The sequence below is a fragment of the Nerophis ophidion genome, linkage group LG01 (genome assembly GCF_033978795.1).
Source record: "Nerophis ophidion isolate RoL-2023_Sa linkage group LG01, RoL_Noph_v1.0, whole genome shotgun sequence".
Lineage (NCBI taxonomy): Eukaryota > Metazoa > Chordata > Actinopteri > Syngnathiformes > Syngnathidae > Nerophis > Nerophis ophidion.
Genome location: NC_084611.1, coordinates 17,321,920 through 17,349,869, shown reverse-complemented (window position 1 = coordinate 17,349,869; position 27,950 = coordinate 17,321,920). Strand labels below are relative to the sequence as shown.

General features: G+C 39.8%; 1 protein-coding gene across 1 annotated transcript in view; it reads left to right on the top strand.

The window, feature by feature from the left end:
• The window catches only part of adgrv1 (adhesion G protein-coupled receptor V1), a 469,843-nt gene that overhangs the window by 65,142 nt on the left and 376,751 nt on the right, over positions 1 to 27,950 (top strand). The window contains exons 4-7 of the mRNA XM_061897509.1: positions 10,607 to 10,702; positions 16,159 to 16,263; positions 21,520 to 21,633; positions 21,705 to 21,935. Of these exons, the coding sequence (XP_061753493.1) occupies positions 10,607 to 10,702; positions 16,159 to 16,263; positions 21,520 to 21,633; positions 21,705 to 21,935 (546 nt within the window). The remainder of the gene's footprint in view (positions 1 to 10,606; positions 10,703 to 16,158; positions 16,264 to 21,519; positions 21,634 to 21,704; positions 21,936 to 27,950) is intronic.

Sequence of the window (27,950 nt, the reverse complement as noted above, 5' to 3'; positions counted from 1 at the left end):
TCCTCCCAGTAACACAACATAGACGTAACACAACAAATACCCAGAATCCTTTGTATCCATGACATTTACCTGACTATTTTATACACCCCGTTAGCAGCAACCCCCTCCCCCGCGTGCGTCGGTAAGGTGGGCAGGGTTGGGGGCGCGGGGGTGTAAAATATATTCAGGAAGTGTCACAGATACAAAGGATTCTGGGTATTTGTTGTGTTGCGTTTATGTTGTGTTACTGTGAGGATGTTCTCCCGAAATGTGTTTGTCAATCTTGTTTGCTGTGGCTTCACAGCGTGGCGCATATTAGTAAGAGTGTTAAAATTGTTTATATCACAACCATCAGTGTACTCTGTATCACCTAGTATGCCTTTCAATCTTGTACGTGAGATTGCGGAAGCTGCACACAACATGTTGCCGGACTAACAATCGGTTTGTACATGTTGTTGAAGGTGTCTAAGGCGATGGCTTCGCAGCACGCCCATATCCTTGTCATCAGGATGAACGCCAATTGGATATTCGCGAGAACGTTAGCAGCTCCAATTGTCTTCATTACTCTGTGAAACGGGTTTAAACAGCTCAGTGAGTGGTAAAGTTGGCCAACCTCTGATGTATTTCAGCGGGTGGGTGGCGGGCAGTTGCGATTCTGATAAAATGTTGGTTCGGGTGGATGGCGGGTGGATGACGACTTTGGTGATGCGGTTGCGGATTATATAATTGCCTATCTGCGCATCTCTAGTAGCCGATATTCACGATAAAAAGTCGTTATCGCAATTGTTGGATATGAATTTAAAGGCCTACCGAAACCCACTACTACCCACCACGCAGTTTAGTTTATATATCAATGATGAAATATTAACATTGCAACACATGCCAATACGGCCGCTTTAGTTTACTAAATTACAATTTTAAATTTCCCACGGAGTTCCTTGTTGAAAACGTCGCAGAATGATGACGCGTGCGCGTGACGTCTCGAGTTGGAGGGGACATATTAGCGCAGCACCACTAGCGGCTAAAAGTCGTCTCTTTTCATCGCGCAATTACACAGTATTCTGGACATCTGTGTTGCTGAATCTTTTGCAATTTGTTCAATTAATAATGGAGAAGTCAAAGAAGAGAAGATGGAGGTGGGAAGCATTAGCCTTTAACCACACAAACACACAGTGTTTCCTTTTTTAAAATTCCCGGAGGTGAAGCTTTACTATGGATCAGAGCGGTCAAGCCAACATGGATCCCGACTACTTGTCAACCGGCAAGTTTCGGTGAGAAAATTGTGGTAAAAAGTCGCCTCTTACCGGAGATCAGCGGAACTTCTGTCGTGCTGCTGCTGCCGTGACTAATTCCCTCAGAGGTTAGCGTCAAGACACCCGTGGACACACCCCTCCGGCTATCAGGTACTATTTAATTCACTAAAACACTATAGCAACACCATAGAAAGATAAGGGATTTCCCAGAATTATCCTAGTAAATGTGTCTAAAAACATATGAATCGCTCACAATGCAATCGCCTTTTTTTTTTAAACTTTCTTTTTTTTTCTTTTTTTTTCTAGTCCTTCGCTATCAATATCGTCAGCCATGAATCTTTCATCCTCGCTCAAATTAATGGGGAAATTGTTGTTTTCTCCGTCCGAATAGCTCTTTTTGTTGGAGGCTCCCATTATAAACAATGTGAGGATGTGAGGAGCCCTCACACCTGTGACGTCATCGTCTGCGACTTCCGGTAAAGGCAAGGCTTTTTTATTCGCGACCAAAAGTTGCGAACTTTATCGTGGATGTTCTCTACTAAATCCTTTTCAGCAAAAATATGGCAATATTGCAAAATGATCAAGTATGACACATAGAATGGACCTGCTATCCCCGTTTAAATAAGAAAATCTCATTTTAGTAGGCCTTTAAACAATAACCATGATGCATCACTATAGCTCTTGTCTCAAAGTAGGTGTACTGTCACCACCTGTCACATCACGCCCTGACTTATGCGGAGTTTTTTTGGTGTTTTCCTGTGTGTAATGTTTTACTTCTTGTCTTCCGCTCCTATTTTGGTGGCTTTTCTTCACTTGTTGGTATTTTCCTGTAGCAGTTTCATGTCTTCCTTGAACTCTATTCCCCCGCACCTGCTTAGTTTATTTCAGTTGTGCGGACGCTATCCTTCTTTGTGAGGACGTTGTTGATTGTCATGTCATGTTCGGATGTACTTTGTGGACGCCGTCTTCTCCACACGCTGTAAGTCTTTGCTGTCGTCCAGCATTCTGTTTTTGTGTACTTTGCAGCCAGTTCAGTTTTAGTTTTGTTTTGCACAGCCATCCCTAAGCTTCAATGCCTTTTCTTAGCAACACTTGCCTTTTGTTTATTTTTGGTTTAAGTGTTAGATACCTTTTTACCTACACACTGCCTCCCGCATATTGTGATCACGACAAACCATGTTCCCGACATCTACAAAGCAATTAGCTACTTGCTGCCACCTACTGATATGGAAGAGTATTACACAGTTACTCTGCCGAGCTCTAGACAGCACAGACCAGGGTTGTCAAACACAAATACAGAGTGGGCCAAAATTCTAAACTAAACAAAGCCGCGGGCCAAAGTTGAACAACTTAACATTTTAATAGGGACCCAAACAAGTTTTGCATTGAATATTGAACAAGCAAGGCTTATATAACTTCATAGTAACATGCAAAATCAAGTTTTGTTGGAAGCGGGGGTGTATATTGTAGCGTCCCGGAAGAGTTAGTGTGCAAGGGCTTCTGGGTATTTGTTCTGTTGTGTTTATGTTGTATTACAGTGCAAATGTTCTCCCGAAATGTGTTTGTCATTCTTGTTTGGTGTGGGTTCACAGTGTGGTGTAACAGTGTTAAAGTTGTTTATACGGCCACCCTCAATGTGACCTGTATGGCTGTTGACTAAGTATGCCTTGCATTCACTTGTGTGTGTGTAGAAGCCGCATATATTACGTGACTGGGCCGGCACGCTGTTTGTATGGAGTAAAAGCGGACGTGACGACAGGTTGTAGAGGACGCTAAAAGCAGTACCTTTAAGGCACGCCCCCAATATTGTTGTCCGGGTGGAAATTCGGGAGAATGGTTGCCCCGGGAGATTTTCGGGGGGGGGGCACCGAAATTCGGGATTCTCCTGGAAAAATCGGGAGGGTTGGCAAATATGAAAATTAGCGTTGAATGCGGTGATACAGTGGCACCGCCACTGTATAATACCGGCGGGCCAGCTGTAATGTTAATTTATTATTGCCTCAAGGGCCAAATGAAATTACACGGCGGGCCAAATTTGGCCCGTGGTCCAGAGTTTGACACCTATGGAACAGACACTCAACAACGGCACATTTGAGGGTTGTAATTATTAGCTTGAAAAAAGTATTTCAAACCCAATTCAGGTGAAATTACATAATCTCCCACGGCACACCAGACTGTACCTCACGGCACACTAGTACAATGGTTGAAAAACACCGTAATAAGGAATAAGAAAAAATATAAAAACATATGCCAGAAATGTTCGATTTAAATTTTTTTACGAATGACTAACAATCAATCAATTCCATCCATCCATCTTCTTCCGCTTATCCGAGGTCAGGTCGCGGGGGCAGCAGCCTAAGCAGGGAAGCCCAGACTTCGTCCAGCTCCTCTCGGGGGATCCCGAGGCGTTCCTAGGCCAGCCGGGAGAAATAGTCTTCCCAATGTGTCCTGGGTCTTGTAACTTTTGTGTAGCACATTAAACTTTTGATCGGGACTGTATATTGTATGGAGTACAGATGAACTGGCTCATTTATTTGCATGGAAGCAGCCATTCCAGTGCTGACCACTGTACCTGTACTCATTGTTGAGGTATTAATAATGCTAATGGTTGTGTGTGTGCGAGCAGACAGGCTCATCATGTGTGTCAGCAGACACCTGGCTGTGAGTGTGTGACCACTCACTACAAGAGGTCAGCAGTGACGACAAAGTTCTCTTTCAGCCGGGAAAAGCTCTTCATGCATAAATGGATGAAGACTTAAGTACGCTGTTGTCTTTCATGCACAGCTGTATAGCACACATGTAAGGCATTGTGTCTGCTAAACTCACTAAAACAATGTCCTATGTTACAACTTGGTTACAGGAGTGCTGTCTGCAGCTAAACGTTTACAAAACTGTAGTATCATCAAGTATCATCTGACGCCGACATATAGTCAAGAAAATACGTATTTGAACACCCTGCTATTTTGCAAGTTTTTCAACTTGGAAAACATGGAGGGGCCTGAAATTTTCACGGTAGGTGGATGTCCACTGTATGAGAGATAACCTAAAAAGAAAAATCCAGAAATCACAATCTATGATTTTTTAAACAATTTATTCGTGTGATACAGATAAAAATAAGTATTTGAACACCTGTCTATCAGCTAGAATTCTGACCCTCAAAGACCTGTTGATCCGCCTTTAAAAGTCCTCCTCCACTCCACTGTATTATCCTGAATCAGATGCACCTGTGTGAAGTCGTTAGCTGCATAAAGACACCGGTCCACCCCATAAAATCAGTAAGACCCAAACATTCAGCATGGCTAAGAGCAAAGAGGTGTCCAAAGACACCAGGGACAAAAATTGTACAACTCCACAAGGATGGAGTTGTACAGAAAATGGAAGAAGCTAAACATGACTGTCTATCTCAATCGGAGTGGAGCCCCATGCAAGATATCACCTCGTGGGGTCTAAGTGATAACGAGAAAGGTGAGGAATCAGCCCAGGACTACACGGCAGGACTTGGTCAATGACCGGAAAATCAATCAATCAATCAATCAATGTTTACTTATATAGCCCTAAATCACTAGTGTCTCAAAGGGCTGCACAAACCACCACGACATCCTCGGTAGGCCCACATAAGGGCAAGGAAAACTCACACCCAGTGGGACATCGGTGACAATAATGACCCAGTGGGACGTCGGTGACAATAATGACTATGAGAACCTTAGAGAGGAGGAAAGCAATGGATGTCGAGCGGGTCTAACATGATACTGTGAAAGTTCAATCCACAATGGATCCAACACAGTCGCGAGAGTCCAGTCCAAAGCGGATCCAACACAGCAGTGAGAGTCCCGTTCACAGCGGAGCCAGCAGGAAACCATCCCAAGCGGAGGCGGATCAGCAGCGCAGAGATGTCCCCAGCCGATACACAGGCAAGCAGTACATGGCCACCGGATCGGACCGGACCCCCTCCACAAGGGAGAGTGGGACATAGAAGAAAAAGAAAAGAAACGGCAGATCAACTAGTCTAAAAAGGGAGTCTATTTAAAGGCTAGAGTATACAAATGAGTTTTAAGGTGAGACTTAAATGCTTCTACTGAGGTGGCATCTCGAACTGTTACCGGGAGGGTATTCCAGAGTACTGGAGCCCGAACGGAAAACGCTCTATAGCACGCAGACTTTTTTTGGGCTTTGGGAATCACTAACAAGCCGGAGTCCTTTGAACGCAGATTTCTTGCCGGGACATATGGTACAATACAATCGGCAAGATAGGATGGAGCTAGACCGTGTAGTATTTTATACGTAAGTAGTAAAACCTTAAAGTCACATCTTAAGTGCACAGGAAGCCAGTGCAGGTGAGCCAGTACAGGCGTAATGTGATCAAACTTTCTTGTTCTTGTCAAAAGTCTAGCAGGCGCATTTTGTACCAACTGTAATCTTTTAATGCTAGAGCTGGGACCACTGTTTCCATGGTGACTGTTGGTAATACACTTAGACGTCATGTTTTGAAATCATGCATGGCACGGAAGGTTCCCCTGCTTAAACCAGAACATGTTAAGGCCCGTTTGGATGATCCAGAGGAGTCATGGGAGAAAGTTTTGTGGACAGATGAGACCAAAAATGACCTTTTTGGTCATAATTCCACTATGCGTGTTTGGAGGTAGAAAAATGATGCGTACCATCCCAAGAACACCATCCCTACTGTGAAGCATGGGGGTGGTAGCATCACGCTTTGGGGGTGTTTTTCTGCTCATGGGACAGGACGACTGTACTGTATTAAGGAGAGGATGACTGAAGCCATGTATTGGGAGATTTTGGCCAAAAATCTCCTTCCCTCAGTCAGATCATTGAAGATAAGTCGTGGCTGGATCTTCCAACATGACAATGACCCAAAGCACACAGCCAGGAAAACCAAGAAGTGGCTTTGTAATCAGAATCAGACATACTTTATTAATCCCCCAAGGGAATTTAACATTTTCAGCACAGTAACCACCATATCAAGGTTCTGGAGTGGCCTAGCCAGTCTCCAGATCTAAATCCAATTTAAAATCTTTGGAGGGAACTGAAAGTCTGTGTTACTCAGGGAAAGCCCAGAAACCTGACTGATCTAAAGAAGATCTGTGTGGAGGAGTGGGCCAAAATCCCTCCTGCAGTCTGTGCAAACTTTGTGAAGAACTATAGGAAACGTTTGACCTCTGTAATTGCAAACAAAGGCTACTCTACCAAATATTAATGTTGGTGTTCAAATACTTATTTTCAGCTTAATCACCCAAATAAATTGTTAAAAAGTCATAGATTGTGATTTCTGGGTTTTTCTTTTTAGGTTATCTCTCATACAGTGGACATGCATCTACCGTGAAAATTTCAGATCCCTCTATGATTTCTAAGTGGGAGAACTTGCAAAACAGTAGGGTGTTCAAAAACTAATTTTCTTCACTGTACATATTATTGGTGAAAGAATACAAATTGTCAGCCAATATAAATATATTGGGTTAATAATAGATTGAGAGCCTGGCAATTGTGTAAAATTGTCAAGTTTAATCTCGCAAATATTTGTGCAAATTCGAAATTAAATGTCAACTGAAGCTGCGAAATTGTATTTGCATTCGAAGATTTTCAGCCACTTCAACTATTGCCTTACCAGCTGGTCTCAGGCTGGTCCTGTTATGTTTTGTGGTCACATTGTGTTTGGTTTTGGACTCATTGTGCACTCGTTTGTTTTGTCACCATGACAACTCATTAGTTTCACCTGTTATGTGTTCACGACTCACGCACCTGTCAATCACTGCACCACTATTTAAGCCTGTAGTTGCCAGGCAGTCAACCTGGCGACATCACCCTCTTACACACTCCTGACACTTCTGATTGCTCACTTCTTGCCATAGTTTCATGCTTTTCACGTCACAGTAAGTGTAGTTTTGTTGCATGTCCTTAGTCTGTTTATGTGTTAGTTTGTTCCCCGCCTTGTGCGCGCCCTTTGTTTTGTAGTACTTTTGAGTGTCAAAATTAAAATGTGTCATTACCTTCATGTCTTGTACGGTCCAGTCGCTTTGCACCATGGGAAAACAAACCTCACCATAGTCCTAGTTTGGACAGGTCCTTACTTGCCAACATTGAGACATCCAAATTTGAGACATGGGGGGTATGGGGTTTGGTGGTAGCAGGGGGTGTATATTGTAGCGTCCCGGAAGAGTTAGTGCTGCAAGGGTTTCTGGGTATTCGTTGTGTTACGGTGCGGATGTTCTCCCGAAATGTGTTTGTCATTCTTGTTTGGTCTGGGTTCACAGTGTGGCGCATATTTGTAACAGTGTTAAAGTTGTTTATACGGCCACCCTCAGTGTGACCCTTATGGCTGTTGATCAAGTATGCCTTGCATTCACTTATGTGTGTCGCATATATTATGTGACTGTGCCGGCACGCGGTTTGTACGGACGAAAAGCAGACGTGACGACACGTTGAAGAGGACGCTAAAGGCAGTGCCTTTAAGGCAGTGGTTCTCAACCTTTTTTCAGTGAAGTACCCTCTGTGAACATTTTTTTAATTCAAGTACCCCCTAATCAGAGCAAAACATTTTTGGTTGAAATAAAGAGATAAAGAAGTAAAATACAACGCTATGTCATCAGTTTCTGATTTATTAAATTGTATAACAGTGCAAAATATTGCTCATTTGTAGTGGTCTTTCTTGAACTATTTGAAAAAAAAGATATAAAAATAACAAAATCTTGTTGAAAAATAAACAAGTGATTCAATTATAAATAAAGATGTCTACACATAGAAGTAATCATCAACTTAAAGTGCCCTCTTTGGGGATTGTAATAGAGATCCATCTGGATTCATGAACTTAATTCTAAACATTTCTCCACAAAAAAAGAAATCAATATTTATGGAACATGTCCACAAAAAATCTAGCTGTTAATACTGAATACATTGTTGTATTTTTTTTCACAGTTTATGAACTTACATTCATATTTTGTTGAAGTATCATTCAATAAATCTTTTTATAAAGGATTTTTGAATTGTTGCTATTTTTAGAATATTTTTTAAAAAATCTCACGTACTCCTTGGCTTACCTTCAAGTACCCCTAGGGGTACGCGTACCCCCATTTGAGAACCACTGCTTTAAGGCACGCCCCCAATATTGTTGTCCGGGTGGAAATCGGGAGAAATTAGGGAGAATGTATGCCTCAGGAGATTTTCGGGAGGGGCAATGAAATTCGGGAGTCTCCTGGGAAAATCGGGAGGGTTGGCAAGTCTGGGCTGGTCAGAGTTTAAAAAAAAAAAAAATCCATTGGAAATCTTGTACAAACAGGCAATTAAAGTTATGGATAAAAACAAGTGGTTGGGATCCATGTTCGCTTGACCGCTCTGATCCATAGGAAAGCTTCACATCCGGGAATTTTAAACAAGGAATCACCGTGTGTTTGTGTGGCTAAAGGCTAAAGCTTCCCAACTCCATCTTTCTACTTTGACTTCTCCTTTATTAATTGAAAAAATTGCAAAAGATTTAGCAACACAGATGTCCAAAATACTGTGTAATTATGCGGTTAAAGCAGAGGACTTTTAGCTGTGTGTGTGCGCAGCACTAATATTTCCTTTCAGTCCGTGACGTCACACGTACGCAACGTTTTCAACAAGAAACTCCCGGTAAATTAAAAATTGCAATTTAGTAAACTAAAAAGGCCGTATTGGCATGTGTTGCAATGTTATTATTTCATCATTGATATATAAACTATCAGACTGCGTGGTCGGTAGTAGTGGGTTTCAGTAGGCCTTTAAAGGGGAACATTATCACCAAACCTATGTAAGCATCAATATATACCTTGATGGTGCAGAAAAAAGACCATATATATTTTTTTAACCGATTTCCGAACTCTAAATGGGTGAATTTTGGCGAATTAAACGCCTTTCTGTTTATGGCTCTTTTGGCGATGACATCAGAACGTGACGTCACCGAGGTAATACACCCGTCATTTTCATTTTCAACACATTGCAAACACCGGGTCTCAGCTCTGTTATTTTCCGTTTTTTCGACTATTTTTTGGAACCTTGGAGACATCATGCCTCGTCGGTGTGTTGTCGGAGGGTGTATCAACACTAACAGGGAGGGATTCAAGTTGCCCCAAAGATGCAAAAGTGGCAAGAAATCTGCCGCCAGTCCCACATTGAATGTGCCGGAGTGTCTCCACATTTTACCGGCGATGACAGACATGGCACAGAGATGTATGGATAACCTGCAGATGCATTTGCAACGATAAAGTCAACGAAATCACAAAGGTGAGTTTTGTTGATGTTGACTTATGTGCTAATCAGACATATTTGGTCGCGGCGTGACTGCCAGCTAATCGATGCTTACATGCTATGCTAATCGATGCTAACATGCTATTTACCGGCGGTGCTAAAGCAGACATGGCACAGAGATGTATGGATAACCTGCAGATGCATTTGCAACTATATTACGTTTCCTCCCGCTCAGATTTAATGCAAAAAAAATACTTACCAATCGAAGAATTAAATCCAGTGTCACAAGATGCAAAAGTCCTGATCGTTTGGTCCGCACATTTTACCGGCGATGCTAACGCAGCTATTCGGCCATGCTATGGCTATGAATAGCGTCAATAGCTATTCGCTCAATAGCTTCAGTTTCTTCTTCAAGACTTTCACACTCCAACCATTCGTTTCAAAACATGCGTAATCTGTTGAATCGCTTAAGCCGCTGAAATCCGAGTTTGAATCTGAGCTAATGTCGCTATATCTTGCTGTGCTATTCGCCATTGTTTGTTTACATTGGCAGCACTGTGTGACGTCACAGGAAAATGAACAGTGGCTTCGAAAAAGCAAAAATAAGGCACTTTAAAGATTTTTTTTTTAGGGATATTCCGGGACCGGTAAAATTTTGAAAAAAACTTCAAAAAATACAACAAGCCACTGGGAACTGATTTTTATTGTTTTTAACCCTTTTGAAATTGTGATAATGTTCCCCTTTAAGACATGGTGGTCGTGCACCAAGACACTACCTGCAGATTCTAATCAAACACTGCGAAGTCAAAAGGCGCATCCGGCAATAGGGCGTCTCCTTTTATTTTGCAATTAGGCTCGGAAAAAAACAAGAAATACCCTTTTCACACAAAAAAAAAAGCTTTTGTTTGCTTGGAAGCACACTGAAGATTTTGAGTTTGCCAGGATTCAGTGCCGAATGTGAGAGCTGGAGAATGAAGAGGCGTCCTGCCGAGAGGTAAAGTGACAAATGAAGTGAGCTGAGACCAGTGCTTCCTGTCTGTGCGCCCTCTCACCATGGCCTCTCAGTGGGGGCACATCAGCCAGGGGAACTTCCTGAGTGGCTGATGGAGGAGCTGTGCTGACCGAGTTGAACCGTCTGAATTGTCTCCACTGTGCAGAGCTCCTCCAATGGCGTGACGCTGGGAACACCCAACAAGGCCACCATAACCATCCTGTCCAATGATAACGCCTTTGGAATCATTGCCTTCAACTCGGTAAGAAACCCGATATTAGTTTTGGATGCATATTGTGTTTACTACACCAGTGTTTTTCAACCACTGTGGGATACAGTCTGGTGTGCCGTGGGAGATGATGTATTTTCACCTATTTGGGTGAAAAATATTTTTTGCAAACCAGTAATTATAGCCTGCAAATGATGTGTTGTTGTTGAGTGTCGTGCTGTCGAGAGCTCGGCAGTGACCGTGTAATACTCTTCCATATCAGTAGGTGGCAGCCGGTAGCTAATTGCTTTGTAGATGTCAGGAACAGCGGGAGGCAGGGTGCAGGTAAAAAGGTGTTTAAAGCCTAAACCAAAAATAAACGAAATACGAGTGCCCCATAAGAAAAGGCATTGAAGCTCAGAGGTGGATAGTAACGCGCTACATTTACACCGTTACATCTACTTGAGTAACTTTTGGGATTAAGTGTACTTCTAAGAGTAGTTTTTATGCAACATACTTTTACTTTTACTTGAGTATATTTATAGAGAAGAAACGCTACTTTTACTCCGCTCCATTTATCTACATTCAGCTCGCTATTCACTACGTTTTTTTTATCGATCTATTAATGTTTGTTTTGGTTTTTCAAAGTAAGATCTACGCATGTCTGCGTTTCACCAATCACATGCAGTCACTTGTGACGTTGGACCAATCAAACAGAGCCAGGCGGTCACATGACCGTCACACGTAATACCCGACTTAAACAAGTTGAAAAACTTATTGGGGTGTTACCATTTAGTTGTCAATTGTATGAAATATGTACTGTACTGTGCGATCTACTAATAAAACTTTCAATCAATCAATCAAAAGTGTAAAGTAAAAAAGACACTTTTTATTTCAACCATACTTCCCGTTAAAAGCCTAAAGACTGATCGCACAGTTCCTGTCTTCACAATAAAAGTGCCGCTCCATCGCGCCTGCGTTAACAAAATAAGAGTCTTCGAAAGCCAGCGCAAATAAGTTAGCAAGCTACGGAGTTTGCCGCCAATGTATTTCTTGTAATGTGTATAAAACGAATATGGAAGCTGGACAGATAAGATGCCAAAAACCAACGACTTTCATGTGGTATTAGACAGAAAGGAGGAACTTTTTTTCTCCTCCATTTGAAAACGTGGACCTTATCAGCACTGATTCCAATCAATACAAGTCATCAAAAACAGATAATACACCAACTTATATTCTTGTCTTCATGAAAGATAGGAATCTATATGTTAAACATGCACGTATATTCATTAAAACACTTTAACATGTGAACAAAAACGGCAAAATAAATAAATATAAATTATATACTGTAAATATAAATGTATATATATATATGATATGTGTGTGTATGTATATGTATATATATCTATGGTATGTATATGTAAATATGAGGTAAATCACCTCGACTTGGTCATTTATTAAGTAATTGATAAACGTTGAAGAACTTATTGGGGTGTTACCATTTATAAATGATAAATGGGTTGTACTTGTATAGCGCTTTTCTACCTTCAAGGTACTCAAAGCGCTTTTGACACTACTTCCACATTTACCCCTTCACACACACATTCACACACTGATGGAGGGAGCTGCCATGCAAGGCGCCAACCAGCACCCATCAGGAGCAAGGGTGAAGTGTCTTGCTCAGGACACAACGGACGTGACGAGGTTGGTACTAGGTGGGAATTGAACCAGGGACGCTCAGGTTGCGCACGGCCACTCTCCCCACTGCGCCACGCCGTCCCATTATTTAGTGGTCAATTGTACAGAATATGTATTGTACTGTGCAATCTACTAATAAAAGTTTCAATCAATCAACCAATCAATGCCTACTGAGCCTATGGTGCTGTTAAGTTATTGTGGCTCAATGTGCCTTAATTTTTTTTATTTTAATGTACTATTATTTAATATATATTATTATTTTAGTTGCTTAATAGATATTCCTGGCTCTGAATTTGCTCGTTGCTATTTTTATGTTTTTGTGCATTATTTGTTGCCGTCATCATTTAACAAACAGGTTACTCATCAGTTACTCAGTACTTGAGTAGTTTTTTCACAACATACTTTTTACTTTTACTCAAATAAATATTTGGGTGACTACTCCTTACTTTTACTTGAGTAATAAATCTCTAAAGTAACAGTACTCTTACTTGAGTACAATTTCTGGCTACTCTACCCACCTCTGTTGAAGGTTAGGGAAGGCTATGCAGAATGAAACTAAAACGGAACTGGCTACGAAGTAAACAAAAATTGAATGCTGGACGACAGCAAAGACTTACTGTGGAGCAAAGGCAGCGTCCACAATTTACATCTTAACATGACAATCGACAACGTGCCCACAAAGAAGGATAAATACGACTGATATATTCTTGATTGCTAAAACTAAGTAGATGCGGGAAATATCGCTTAAAGGAAGACATGAAACTTCTCCAGGAAAATACCAAAAAAAGAGAAAAAGCCAGCAAAATAGGAGCCAAGACAAGAACTAAAACACTACACACAGGAAAACTCCAAATAAGTCAGGGCGTGATGTGACAGGTGGTACCAGTACACCTACTTTGAGACAAGACCTATATTGCTTGGTTATGGTTTAAAGTCATATCCAACAATTGCGACGACGACGTTTTACTGTCAACTGAGTTTTGTTTTTTAATCATTTCTGCTGGTGGTGTGCCTCCGGATTTTTTCAACGCAAAAAATGTGCCTTGGCTCAAAAAAGGTTGAAAAACACTGTACTACACAACTTGAATGCCATCAACAAGGATACCATAACTTTGACATATTTTATGAACTGGCAACACGGCGACCAAATTGGGAATAAAACAATTTTGCAGCAAATTCTCAAAAACGCTCAAGTGCTCTTGTTGTGTAGAACAGGAGTTCTTAACCTTTTTTGACCTCTGGGCCCAACTTTCCACTACTGAGGGGGCCTGGGACCCACTCAAATATTAACACTGAATTAGTAATCTTTCTCTAGATTTGAATCAATCATTATATCTAACCTATTAACAGTTTAACAGGATACAGTGGGGCAAAAAAGTATTTAGTCAGCCACCGATTGTGCAAGTTCTCCCACTTAAAATGATGACAGAGGTCTGTACTTTTCATCATAGGTACACTTCAACTGTGAGAGACGGAATGTGAAAAAAAATCCAGGAATTCACAAATTTTAAAGAATTTATTTGTAAATAATGGTGGAACATAAGAATTTGGTCAACCATTCAAAGCTCTCACTGATGGAAGGAGGTTTTGGCTCAAAATCTCCCGATACATGGCCCCATTCATTATTTCCGTAACACGGATCAATCGTCCTGTCCCCTTAGCAGAAAAACAGCCCCAAAGCATGATGTTTCCACCCCCATGCTTCACAGTAGGTGTGGTGTTCTTGGGATGCAACTCAGTATTCTTCTTCCTCCAAACACGACGAGTTGAGTTTATACCAAAAAGTTCTATTTTGCTTTCATCTGACCACAAGACATTCTCCCAATCCTCTGCTGTATCATCCATGTATCCATTTTGGTATAAACTCAACTGGTTGTGTTTGAAGGAAGAAGAATACTGAGTTGCATCCCAAGAACACCACACCTACTGTGAAGCATGGGGGTGGAAACATCATGCTTTGGGGTTGTTTTTCTTTAAAATTCCTACAATGTGAATTCCTGGATTTATTTTTTCACATTCTGTCTCTCACAGTTGAAGTGTACCTATGATGAAAATTACAGACCTCTGTCATCATTTTAAGTGGGAGAACTTGCACAATCGGTGGCTGACTAAATACTTTTTTGCCCCACTGTACACCTTTTCAAATGATATGAAAGCATGTGTCAATCACAAAGATTATTATCAAGGCTTTGGTTGGGCTGATTTAAAAATTACATAGTAATCAAATATGCTGCAAAAGAAGGAGCTCATAAAAACAGATGAAAAATAAATGTACATACAATTACACAATGCTAAAATAAATACATTCTAACTCAAGTAATAATTAACGATATAATATAAATGGGAGGTTGACACAGGTGGGCGCAATCAGGAAACACATCAGACCAGTGACACAGGAGGAAGGGCAAGTGATCTGAAAGGGGAGGGAGAGTTAGTATTTCAAAATAAAACAGGAAGTGACAAGACAACCTAAAACCAGACGAAAACCAGACAAGACTTCACCGAGGTGTGAGAGTATGACAGTTTTGTAAGAAACATATATATATATGTATGTATGTATGTATGTATTAGAGATGCGCGGTTTGCGGTCTCATCCGCGGAGTCCACGGATAAACCGCGGGTCGGGCGGGTGACATGACTAAAAAATAGATTTTAATGAAATTCGGGCGGGTGGCGGTTGAACCATCCGGAAATATTTGATATACATAGTTCTGGGATTGGTATCCTTCACCATTCAAAGAGCCATTTAAGACCTGTGTCACAAGGCGAAGAAGACAATAGGAGACGCTAATATTCTCTAAAATGACTGCCGGCAGTCACACAGATAATAAGTATCAGGGCGTGCTATGAAGCCATTGGCTTTGTCGCCTTCTACAGCATGTACGATCTGCTTGTCAGTCCAGCATCATGTTGTGTGTGGCTTCAGCAGCAACACGTACACGACTGCAAGGCATACTGGGTGACACAGAGTACACTAATGGTTGTGATATAAAGAAATTTAACACTCTTAGTAATATGCGCCACGCTGTGAAGCCACACCGAACACATTTAGGGAGAACACTCTCCCAGTAACACAACATAAACGCAACACAACAAAATACCCAGAATCCTTTGTATCCAGGACACATCCTGACTATTTTATACACCCCGCTAGCAGCAAACCCCGCCGCGTTTATGTTGTGTTACTGTGAGGATGTTCTCCCGAAATGTGTTTGTCAATCTTGTTTGGTGTGGCTTCACAGCGTGGCACATATTAGTAGGAGTTTTAAAATTGTTCATATCACAACCATTAGTGTACTTTATATCACCTAGTTTGCCTTTCAATATTGTACGTGTGATTGCGGAAGCTGCACACAACATGTTGCCGGATTTACAATCAGTTTGTACATGTTGAAGGTGTCAAAGGCAATGGCTTCACGGCACGCCCATACTCTTGTCATCAGGATGAACGCCATTGGATATTCGCGTGAACGTTAGCGGCTCCCATTGTCTTCATTACTCTGTGAAACAGGTTTAAATAGCTCTGTGAGTGGTAAAGGTGGCCGACCTCTGATGTATTTCAGCGGGCGGGTGGCGGGCGGGTACGGTTCTGATAAAATGTTGGTTCGGGTGGACGGCGGGTGGATGACGTCTTTGGTGATGCGGTTGCGGATGATATAATTTCCTATCCGTGCATCTCTAGTATGCATGTATGTATGTATGTAGTATTAGATAATGTATTGACACTTATTCAGCCCTCATCATTTGGACCAAACTAGATTTTCCATTATTAGAAATTTAAGTATGCTTCTATTTTCTGTCTCACATCGCAGACTGAGGAGGTCATCGTTGACGAACCAAGAGAGGGAAACTTGCTGGTGCCTCTAACCCTTATCCGAGAAAAGGGGACTTATGGGACGGTAACCGTGAACTTTGAGGTGAGCACTAAAGCAACACATGTTGTATTGTGTAATATATTTGCAAGCAGCTTCACATTTTACTATGATAAAGACTGTCAAATGGAGGAGGAACCTCCTACTACCAAGATGTATGGAATATATTTTTGTCGTGGTATCCAGAGGTGGGTTGTAACCAGCAATGTTTACCCAGTTTCTTTACTCATGTAACTTTTTTGGATGCATTGTGCTTGTCAGAATCATTTTAATGCAACATACTTTTTACTTACTTTATCACGTTAAGGTTCATTCCGATCTCTACATCTAGTTATATCAGTGTTGTAACTACAGTTGAACCTTGATTTATGCCTAATTAAATCTTGAACAGGGTGCATAATTCGAAAAGTTTGTACAGTAAATGTAACGATACAGTGGGAGAAGGAGACTGCAAGGAGGCAGCGTGTTTATTAATACAGTGGGGCAAAAAAGTATTTAGTCAGCCACCGATTGTGCAAGTTCTCCCACTTAAAATGATGACAGAGGTCTGTCATTTTCATCATAGGTACACTTCAACTGTGAGGGACAGAATGTGAAAAAAAAATCCAGGATTCAAATTGTGGGAATTTTGAAGAATTTATTTGTTAATGATGGTGGATTATAAGTATTTGGTCACTTCAAACAAGGAAGATCTCTGGCTCTCACAGACCTGTAACTTCTTCTTTAAGAAGCTCTTCTGTCCTCCACTCGTTACCTTTATTAATGGAACTTGTTTGAACTCGTTATCTGTATAAAAGACACCTGTCCACAGCCTTAAACAGTCAGACTCCAAACTCCACTATGGCCAAGACCAAAGAGCTGTCGAAGGACACCAGGAAAATAATTGTAGACCTGCACGAGACTGGGAAGAGTGAATCTACAATAGGCAAGCAGCTTCAACTGTGGGAGCAATTATCAGAAAATGGAAGACATACAAGACCACTGATAATCTCCCTCGATCTGGGGGCTCCACGCAAGATCTCATCCTGTGGGGTCGAAATGATCATGAGAACGGTGAGCAAAAATCCCAGAACCACACGGAGGGGACCTCTCCCGTCCAAAGGCAAAACCCAGTAACTCAATGTTTGTCAAAACTGAGCTGATAATAATTTTGGAGTTCCTAGGTGATATGCTTTACATTAGTGTATGCGATATTGTAATTTGTTCCGTAAGTAAGCTGTTACGCGCATGGCAGGTCCTAGCGACTACAACATAACTGCATAGATACAACAGAAAAACCTAGTATCTCAAGGGACCAATCGGAGCTTCTTTGTCAGTCGCCTTATTGTCTTTAATGAGACATTTGCACGAATGGGGGCCGACGGTCAACCTGATTATGTGATATTATGGCACGAGGGGATATTTGGAAGATTGGCCCAGGACGTTGCAAGCACCTTCATTAAATGTATTGTTCTTGATTCTTCCCCTTGCATACTCTTTTGGGCAGATAACTGTGGAGGTCAAAATAAAAACTGGACGCTGTGCACGGCTCTTGCCCAATGTGCAAACGCAGAATGGGGCCCCATCCGAGATTGTGATAAAATATCTGGAGAAAGGGCACACGTTCATGAGAGCAGATTCAATCCATGGCTCGATCGGCAAGAAAATGAAAGCTCAAGAAATCATCTATACGTTTGATGACTTTGTAGATCTTTGTAAGACAGCATCAAGATAGATTGGTTTTCCTTTGTTTTCTCAAAATCAACTAGAAGTGAGTTACTAGGTTTTGCCTTTGGACGGGAGACCTGGTGAATGACCTGCAGAGAGCTGGGTCCAAAGTAACAAAGGTTACCATCAGTAACACAATACGCCGACAGGGAATCAAATCCTGCAGTGCCAGACGTGTCCCCCTGCTTCAGCCATTGCATGTCCAGGCTAGTCTGAAGTTTGCCAGAGAGCACATGGGAGAATGTCATGTGGTCAGATGAAACCAAAATATAACTTTTTGGTATAAACTCAACTCGTCATGTTTGGAGGAAGAAGAATACTGAGTTGCATCCCAAGAACACCATACCTACTGTGAAGCATGGGGTTGGAAACATCATGCTTTAGGGCTATTTTTCTGCTAAGACGATTGATCCGTGTTAAGGAAAGAATGAATGGGGCCATGTATTGTGAGATTTTGAGCCAAAACCTCCTTCCATCAGTGAGAGCTTTGAATGGTTGACCAAATACTTGTTTTCCACCATACTTTACAAATAAATTATTTAAAATTCCTACAATGTGAATTCCTGGATTTTTTTTCCCCATTCTGTCTCTCACAGTTGAAGTGTACCTATGATGAAAATTACAGACCTCTGTCATCATTTTAAGTGGGAGAACTTGCACAATCGGTGGCTGACTAAATACTTTTTTGCCCAACTGTATATGCCAGGGGTCACCAAAGCGGTGCCCGCGGGCACCAGGTAGCCCGTAAGGACCAGATGAGTCGCCCGCTGGCCTGTTCTAAAAATAACTCAAATAGCAGCACTTACCAGTGAGCTGCCTCTATTTTTTACATTTTATTTATTTACTATTAAGCTGGTCTCGCTTTGCTCGACATTTTTAATTCTAAGAGAGACAAAACTCAAATAGAATTTGAAAATCCAAGAAAATATTTTAAAGACTCGGTCTTCACTTGTTCAAATAAATTCATGTATTTTTTTTACTTTGCTTCTTATAACTTTCAGAAAGACACTTTAAGAGAAAAAATACAACCTTAAAAACGATTATAGGATTTTTAAACACATATACCTTTTTACCTTTTAATTTCCTTCCTCTTCTTTCCTGACAATTTAAATACATGTTCAAGATTTTTTTTTATTTTTTTATAAAGAATAATAAATACATTTTAATTTAATTCTTCATTTTAGCTTCTGTTTTTTCGACAAACAAAATTCAAAAAACTTATTCTGGCAAATCTAGAAAATCTGTAAAATTAAATTTAAATCTTATTTCAAAGTCTTTTGAATTTCTTTTAATATTTTTGTCCTGGAAAATCTAGAAGAAATATTGATTTGTCTTTGTTAGAAATATAGCTTGGTCCAATTTGTTATATAGCTGAAGATTGGATTATAACCTATTTAAAACATGTCATCAACATTCTAAAATTAATCTTAATCAGGAAAAATTACTAATGATGTTCCATAAATTCTTTTTTATTTTTTTTCCAAAAGATTCCAATTAGCTAGTTTTTCAATTCATTTTTTTCGGTTGAATTTTGAATTTTAAAGAGTCGAAATTGAAGATGAACTATGTTTCAAAATTTAATTTTCATTTTTTTCCTGTTTTCTCCTCTTTTAAACCGTTCAATTAAGTGTTTTTTTCATCATTTATTCTCTACAGAAAACCTTCCGTAAAAGGAAAAAAAAATGTACGACGGAATGACAGACAGAAATACCCATTTTTTTATGTATATAGATGTATTTATTAAAGGTAAATTGAGCAAATTGGCTATTTCTGGCAATTTATTTAAGTGTGTATCAAACTGGTAGCCATTCGCATTAATCAGTACCCAAGAAGTAGCTCTTGGTTTCAAAAAGGTTGGTGACCCCTGGTATATGCCCTCCACATTCGTCTAGTGCAGGGGTAGGGAACCTATGGCTCTAGAGCACAGATATGGCTCTTTTGATGACTGCATCTGGCTCTCTGACATTACTTAACAGGATAAGTAATGAATAATTCCGCTGGTAATCGCAGTGCTAAAAATAACGTTCAAAATATAAAACATTCTCATGCATTTTAATCCATCCATATGTTTTCTACCGCATTGGTTGTCAAATGGGGGTACGTGTACCCCTGGGGGTACTTGAAGGTATGCCAAGGGGTATGTGAGATTTTTTTTTTAAATATTCTAAAAATAGCAACAATTCAAAAATACTTTATAAATATATTTATTGAATTAAACTTAATCAAAATAGGAATGTGAATTCATAAACTGTGAAAAGAAATACAACAATGCAATATTCAGTGTTGACAGCTAGATTTTTTGTGGACATGTTCCATAAATATTGATGTTAAAGATTTCTTTCATTTGTGGAGAAATGTTTAGAATTAAGTCCATGAATCCAGATGGATCTCTATTACAATCCCCAAAGAGGGCACTTTAAGTTGATTAATTTTATGTGTAGAAATCTTTATTTATAATTGAATCACTTGTTTATTTTTCAACAAGCTTTTAGTTATTTTTATATCTTTATTTCCCCAAATAGTTCAAGAAAGACCACTACAAATGAGCAATATTTTGCACTGTTATACAATTTAATAAATCAGAAACTGATGGCATAGTGCTGTATTTTACTTCTTTATCTATTTTTCCAGCCAAAAATGCTTTGCTCTGATTATGGGGTATTTGAATTTAAAAAATGTTCACAGGGGGTACATCACTGAAAAAAGGTTGAGAACCACTGTTCTACCGCACCTGTTCAACAAGTATTTTATGTATTAATGGTTCTGCTTCAGAATAACAATGTTATTAAAAATAATGGGCGACCTCTTATGCTCTAAAAATGTTGGTCTTACTTCCAAATGCACGCATTTAGTTGTATTCAGTGTTAAAAAAAATATTATATGGCTCTCACGGAAATACATTTTAAAAATATTTGGCTTTCATGGCTCTCTCAGCCAAAAAGGTTCCCGACCCCTGGTCTAGTGTTAGTGAGGTTCTCGAAGAAGTCCTGCACTTTCTGGCTGTGAGCACGCTTTGCAACCCTCAATGCACTGGTTCAGGTTAACTGTGGCTGTTTTAACTGCTACCATGTCGCCGGATTTAAAAGCCTTGTTCTGAGCCTTCAGCATTGCACGTACCTCACCGTTCATCCAGGGTTTCTGGATGGCCCTGTGGGGATGTTCTTCATCACACTATCATCCTCTATGCACTTCTGAGTGTATCCGGACACAGACTCTGCATACTCCTCCACACATGTGTGATGATTGTCAGTGGCGGCTGCCTTGGGGGCGGCATAGCTCGGTTGGTAGAGTGGCCGTGCCAGCAACTTGAGGGTTGCAGGTTCGATTCCCGCTTTTGCCATCCTAGTTACTGCCGTTGTGTCCTTGGGCAAGACACTTTAACCCACCTGCTCCCAGTGCCACCCACACTGGTTTAAATGTAACTTAGATATTGGGTGTCACTATGTAAAGCGCTTTGAGTCACTTGAGAAAAGCGCTATATAAATATAATTCGCTTCACTTCACTTCACTTGAACATTGAACACTCCACCCATGTCTGGTAGAACCTAATCTTTAAAAGTCCAGCTTGTTAAATGTTGCCATTTTCTTCTGCAGATCTCCGGTGGCCCCAACCCCGCCTTTGCGGACGTCACCCCAGCAAGAGGAAATATCACCATACCTCTCGGACACGCTTTTGTTCACTTCAATGTCCTGGTCCGGGACGACCAGGTACTGTCCAGAAAGTGTCATTAAATGTAAAGTTGTGCAGTTTCCTGATGCATCGTTGTCCCGCGGACCAGATCCCTGAGGATGATGAAGTGTTTTCGGTGAGGCTGACGGGCGTGGGAGGCGGGGCTCTCCTCAGGACCAACGGCAGCAGTGTTGAGCTGAGGATCAGACGTAATGACAGCCCATTGAGGTTCTCACACTCGGTCAGAGTAGTCCCAGAGGCTGCAGGAGTCATCGCTCTGAATGTGACCCGCGGTCGGCTGACCGAGGACGGGCCGCTGCTGGGCTCTGTCGACACCGAGGTATACTTTTTTAGCTGCTTTACCTTTAGATGTATTCACTTTTTCTACGTTTTGTTTTGATACAACTTTACCCGAAAATTAAAAAAAAAAATAATAATAATATTTAAAAAAATCCCTCAAAATTCTAAACACAATACCCCATAATGAAAACGTAAAAATATATTGTTTTTAAATTTTGCGAATTTATTAAAGGGGGGCTTCACGGTGGCAGAGGGGTTAGTGCGTATGCCTGACAATATGAAGGTCCTGCAGTCCTGGGTTCAAATCCAGGCTCAGGATCTTTCTGTGTGGAGTTTGCATGTTCTCCCCGTGAATGCGTGGGTTCCCTCCGGGTACTCCGGCTTCCTCCCACTTCCAAAGACATGCACCTGGGGATAGGTTGATTGGCAACACTAAATTGGCCCTAGTGTGTGAATGTGAGTGTGAATGTTGTCTGTCTATCTGTGTTGGCCCTGCGATGAGGTGGCAACTTGTCCAGGGTGTACCCCGCCTTCCGCCCGATTGTAGCTGAGATAGGCGCCTGCGCCCCCCGCGCCCCCGAAAGGGAATAAGCGGTAAAAAATGGATGGATGGATGGATATTAAAGGGGAACATTATCAGAATTTCTGAAGGGTTAAAACCAATAAAAATCAGTTCCCAGTGACTTATTTTATTTTTCGAAGTTTTTCTCAAAATTTTACCTATCACGCAATATCCCGAAAAACGGCTTCTTCAAAGTGCCTTATTTTCACGATCAGTATATCCACCCGTCCGTTATCCTGTGACGTCCCAGCGTTAAAACCACCATAAACAAACATGGCGGATAGCACAGAAAGGTATAGCGATAGTAGCTCGGATTCAGACTCGGATTTCAGCGGCGTAAGCGATTCAACAGATTACGCATGTACTGAAACGGATGGTTGGAGTGTGGAGGCAGGTAACGAAAACGAAATTGAAGAAGAAACTGAAGCTATTGAGCCATATCACGACAGCCTTCTAACCAACGATTGGTATGTGTTTGTTTGGCATTAAATGTGGGTGGAGGGAAAGGCTGGATGCAAATATAGCTACAAACGAGGCATAATGACTTGTTCAAACTGCTTCCACAGTGGAGTGTTTTAAGTCTCGCCTCAAAACCCACTTTTATTCTTTGGCTTTTAACACTACGTGAGTTGTGTGGTCCTCTGTCCTCTGTTGTCCTCTGTGTTTTTTATACACTTTGATTTCTATTTTACCGTTTTAATTGATTTTACCCTTTAAAATGGTTTTTAATCATATTTATTTTATATTGGTTTTATATTGGTTTTATATTTATTTATTTTTTGTTTTTATTCAGTCATTGGTGAAGCATAATATTGTTTTTTAATATTGTTTTCAACATGGCTGTGCAGCACTTTGGAAACGTTCTTGTTGTTTAAATGTGCTATATAAATAAAGTGGATTGGATTGGATTGGAGGGAAAGGCCGGATGCAAATATAGCTACAAATGAGGCATAAAGATGCAATATGTACATACAGCTAGCCTAAATAGCATGTTAGCATCGATTAGCTTGCAGTCATGCCGTGACCAAATATGTCTGATTAGCACACTCCACATAAGTCAATAACATCAACAAAACTCACCTTTGTGCATTCATGCACAATGTCATAAGTTTGGTGGACAAAATGAGGCAGAAAAGGAAGTGGCATGAATCACGTTTTAGCCAAGACATCTGGGGTGTTTACCTCGCTCATCTACGGGAACAGACTGCCGTGCTCCCGAGGTCTGTTGTCCCTGAATAACTCCTGAGGCACTCAGGCAGATTCAGTGGTGGTCTGTTTTCCAATATTGCAGATTTCGTTGACTTTATTGTTGGAAATGCATCTGCTTTGAGAGTCGCAGGATATCCACACATTCTTGCCATCTCTGTCGTAGCATAGCTGTCGTCGGTAAAGTGTGTGGAACCAACGAGGGACTTTCGCATCTTTTGGCCGCTGGTGCAACTTGAATCCGTCTCTGTTCGTGTTGTCACACCCTCCGACAACACACCGACGAGGCATGATGTCTCCAAGATACGGGAAAACAATCGAAAAAACGGAAAATAAAAGAGCTGATTTGACTTGGTGTGTGTAATAAGATTGAGAAAATGGCTATCAATTGAAAGGCGTTTCAATCGCCAAATTCATCCTTTTAGAGTTCGGAAATCGGTTAAAAAAACATGTACTTTTTTCTGCAACATCAAGGTATATATTGACACTTACATAGGTCTGGTAATAATGTTCCCCTTTAAAAATTTAAAGTAGATATATGTATTCGCGGTCTTTGCTCAATACATTGGCAGCAATTACAGCCTCAAGTCTGTCAAGACTAGAACTTTGGTGAAGTTTGTTTTCTTGTGGTGCAAACCGACTGGACCGGACAAGGCGTGAAGGTAATAACATCTTTTAATATTAACTCGAAAGTAGTACAAAAAACAAAGGGTATAAACAAAAGGCTCTCACAGCGGAGGTACAAAACTTGACTGTGAAAATAAAAACTAGCACAAAAAAACGAACACACTTACTGTGACAAGAAACGAGCATGAAAAAGAGCAGCATGGATCATCAGCATGAATAACAAGGGCGTGTAGAGGGTGATGTCGCCAGGCTGACTGCCTGGCAACTCCAGGCTTCAAAAAAGTGATGCCACCGTGAAGCCAAATATGTATAAATATAAAACACAAAGTGAAACCAGTACATATAAATCCTATTTAAAATTTTTAGAATCACTGCAAATAACGAGGACTTGGAAAGAGGCTGCACAACCTACTAGAAAGTCCTGAACAACAGCCCTGACACAGAAAATAGAAACAAAAAAAATACATTTTGTATTTCAGATAAACTGGACATATTTATTATGTTATTTTCAGAGGAGTTCTGTAATATAATCACTGATAAAGATGACAGTATATAAATAGAATGTAGGTCCATATTGTATACATGTACAATATGTAAGTGTGTTAGGGTTGTCCCAACACCAATCTTTTGGTACCAGTACCAAAATGTATTTCAATACTTTTCAACACTTTTTTAGATTAAATATGATGTTTAATCTAAATAGATTTGCAAACAAATTTCACATTGTTATTAAGGGGTATTGTGTGAAGAATTTTAAGGACAAAACTGAATTGATTCCATTTTGGAATAAGGCTGAAACGTAACAAAATGTGGAAAAATAAAGCGCTGTGAATACTTTCCGGATGCTTTGTAGCTGTTGGTGTTGTACTCCACACTTTCGGCTTGGTTAATCACACATAGAGCAAACTTTTATGCTTTTTTAGTTTGCTTCTTAGCAGGCACAAGATATCAAAACAACATTGAGAACTTGTTGAATTAGGTCCTGATGTTGAGCAACTCAAACCTAATGTTGAAACAACATGCTTTTTGACAATGTTTAATCAATGTTGGGTTATAGCGTTGATTTGACCATTGAATTTTGGTCATTTTAAAACCAATATTCTACAACACAAATACAACGTTGAAACAACCTACTTTTTGACAATGTTTGAACAATGTAAGGTTTTGACGTTGATTTGACCATTGAATTTTGGTCGTTTTTCAACCAATATTCTACAACACAAATACAACCTTGAAACAACTTTCTTTTTGGCAACGTTAATTCAATGTCAGGTTGTGACGTTGATTTGACCATTGATTTTTGGTCGTTTTTCAACCAATATTTTACAACATTAATACAACGTTGAAACAACATGCCTTTTGAAAACATTTAATCAAGGTTGTGACATTGATTTCACCATTGAATTTTGGTCATTTCCCAACCAATCTTCTACAACCCAAATAAAACGTTGAAACAAAATGCCTTTTGACAACGTTTAATCGATGTCAGGTTGTGACGTTGATTTGACCATTGAATTTTGGTCTTTTTTTTTAACCAATATTCTACAACACAAATACAACGTTAAAACAACATGCTTTTCGACAACGTTTAATCAAAATGTGACGTTGATTTGATCATTGAATTTTGGTAGTTTTCCAACCCATATTCTACAACACAAATACAACGTTGAAACTAATGCTTTTTGACAACGTTTAATCGATGTCAGGTTGTGACGTTGATTTGACCATTGATTCTTGGTCATTACCCAACCAATCTTCTACAACCCAAATAAAACGTTGAAACAACATGCCATTTGACAACGTTTAATCGATGTCAGGTTGTGACGTTGATTTGACCATTGAATTTTGGTCGTTTTTTTTTACCAATATTCTACAACACAAATACAACGTTAAAACAACATGCTTTTCGACAACGTTTAATCAAAATGTGACGTTGATTTGATCATTGAATTTTGGTAGTTTTCCAACCCATATTCTACAACGTTGAAACTAATGCTTTTTGACAACGTTTAATCGATGTCAGGTTGTGACGTTGATTTGACCATTGATTCTTGGTCATTACCCAACCAATCTTCTACAACCCAAATAAAACGTTGAAACAACATGCCTTTTGACAACGTTTAATCGATGTCAGGTTGTGACGTTGATTTGACCATTGAATTTTGGTCGTTTTTTTTAACCAATATTCTACAACACAAATACAACGTTAAAACAACATGCTTTTCGACAACGTTTAATCAAAATGTGACGTTGATTTGATCATTGAATTTTGGTAGTTTTCCAACCCATATTCTACAACACAAATACAACGTTGAAACTAATGCTTTTTGACAACGTTTAATCGATGTCAGGTTGTGACGTTGATTTGACCATTGATTTTTGGTCATTACCCAACCAATCTTCTACAACCCAAATAAAACGTTGAAACAACATGCCTTTTGACAACGTTTAATCGATGTCAGGTTGTGACGTTGATTTGACCATTGGATTTTGGTCGTTTTTTTTAACCAATATTCTACAACACAAATACAACGTTAAAACAACATGCTTTTCGACAACGTTTAATCAAAATGTGACGTTGATTTGATCATTGAATTTTGGTAGTTTTCCAACCCATATTCTACAACACAAATACAACGTTGAAACTAATGCTTTTTGACAACGTTTAATCGATGTCAGGTTGTGACGTTGATTTGACCATTGATTTTTGGTCATTTCCCAACCAATCTTCTACAACCCAAATAAAACGTTGAAACAACATGCCTTTTGACAACGTTTAATCGATGTCAGGTTGTGACGTTGATTTGACCATTGAATTTTGGTGGTTTTTTTAACCAATATTCTACAACACAAATACAACGTTAAAATAACTTGCTTTTCGACAACGTTTAATCAAGCTGTGACGTTGATTTGATTATTGAATTTTGATAGTTTTCCAACCAATATTCTACAACACAAATACAACGTTGAAACTAATGCTTTTTGACAACGTTTAATCGATGTCAGGTTGTGACGTTGATTTGATCATTGAATTTTGGTCGTTTTTTTAACCAATATTCTACAACACAAATACAACATTAAAACAACATGCTTTTCGACAACGTTTAATCAAAATGTGACGTTGATTTGATCATTGAATTTTGGTAGTTTTCCAACCAATATTCTACAACACAAATACAACGTTGAAACTACATGCTTTTTGACAACGTTTAATCAAGATTGTGACGTTGATTTCACAATTTAATTTGGGTAATTTCCCAACCAATCTTCTACAACACAAATACAACGTTGAAACAACAGGTTTTTTGACAACGTTTAATCGATGTCAGGTTGTGACGTTGATTTTGACCTTTGAAATTTTGTCACTTTCCAACCAATATTCTACACCACAAATAGAACGTTGAAACAACATGCCTTTTGACAACGTTTAATCAATGTAAGGTTGTGACGTTGATTTGACCAATGAATTTGAGTCATTTGCCAATTAATATTATACAACATAAATACAACGTTGAAACAACATGCTTTTTGAGTACATTTAATTAATTTTTGGTTCTAATGTTGATTTGACCATTGAATTTTTGGTCATTGTCCAACCAATATTATTCCACACAAGTACAACGTTAAAACATGGTTTTTGACAATGTTTAATCAATGTCG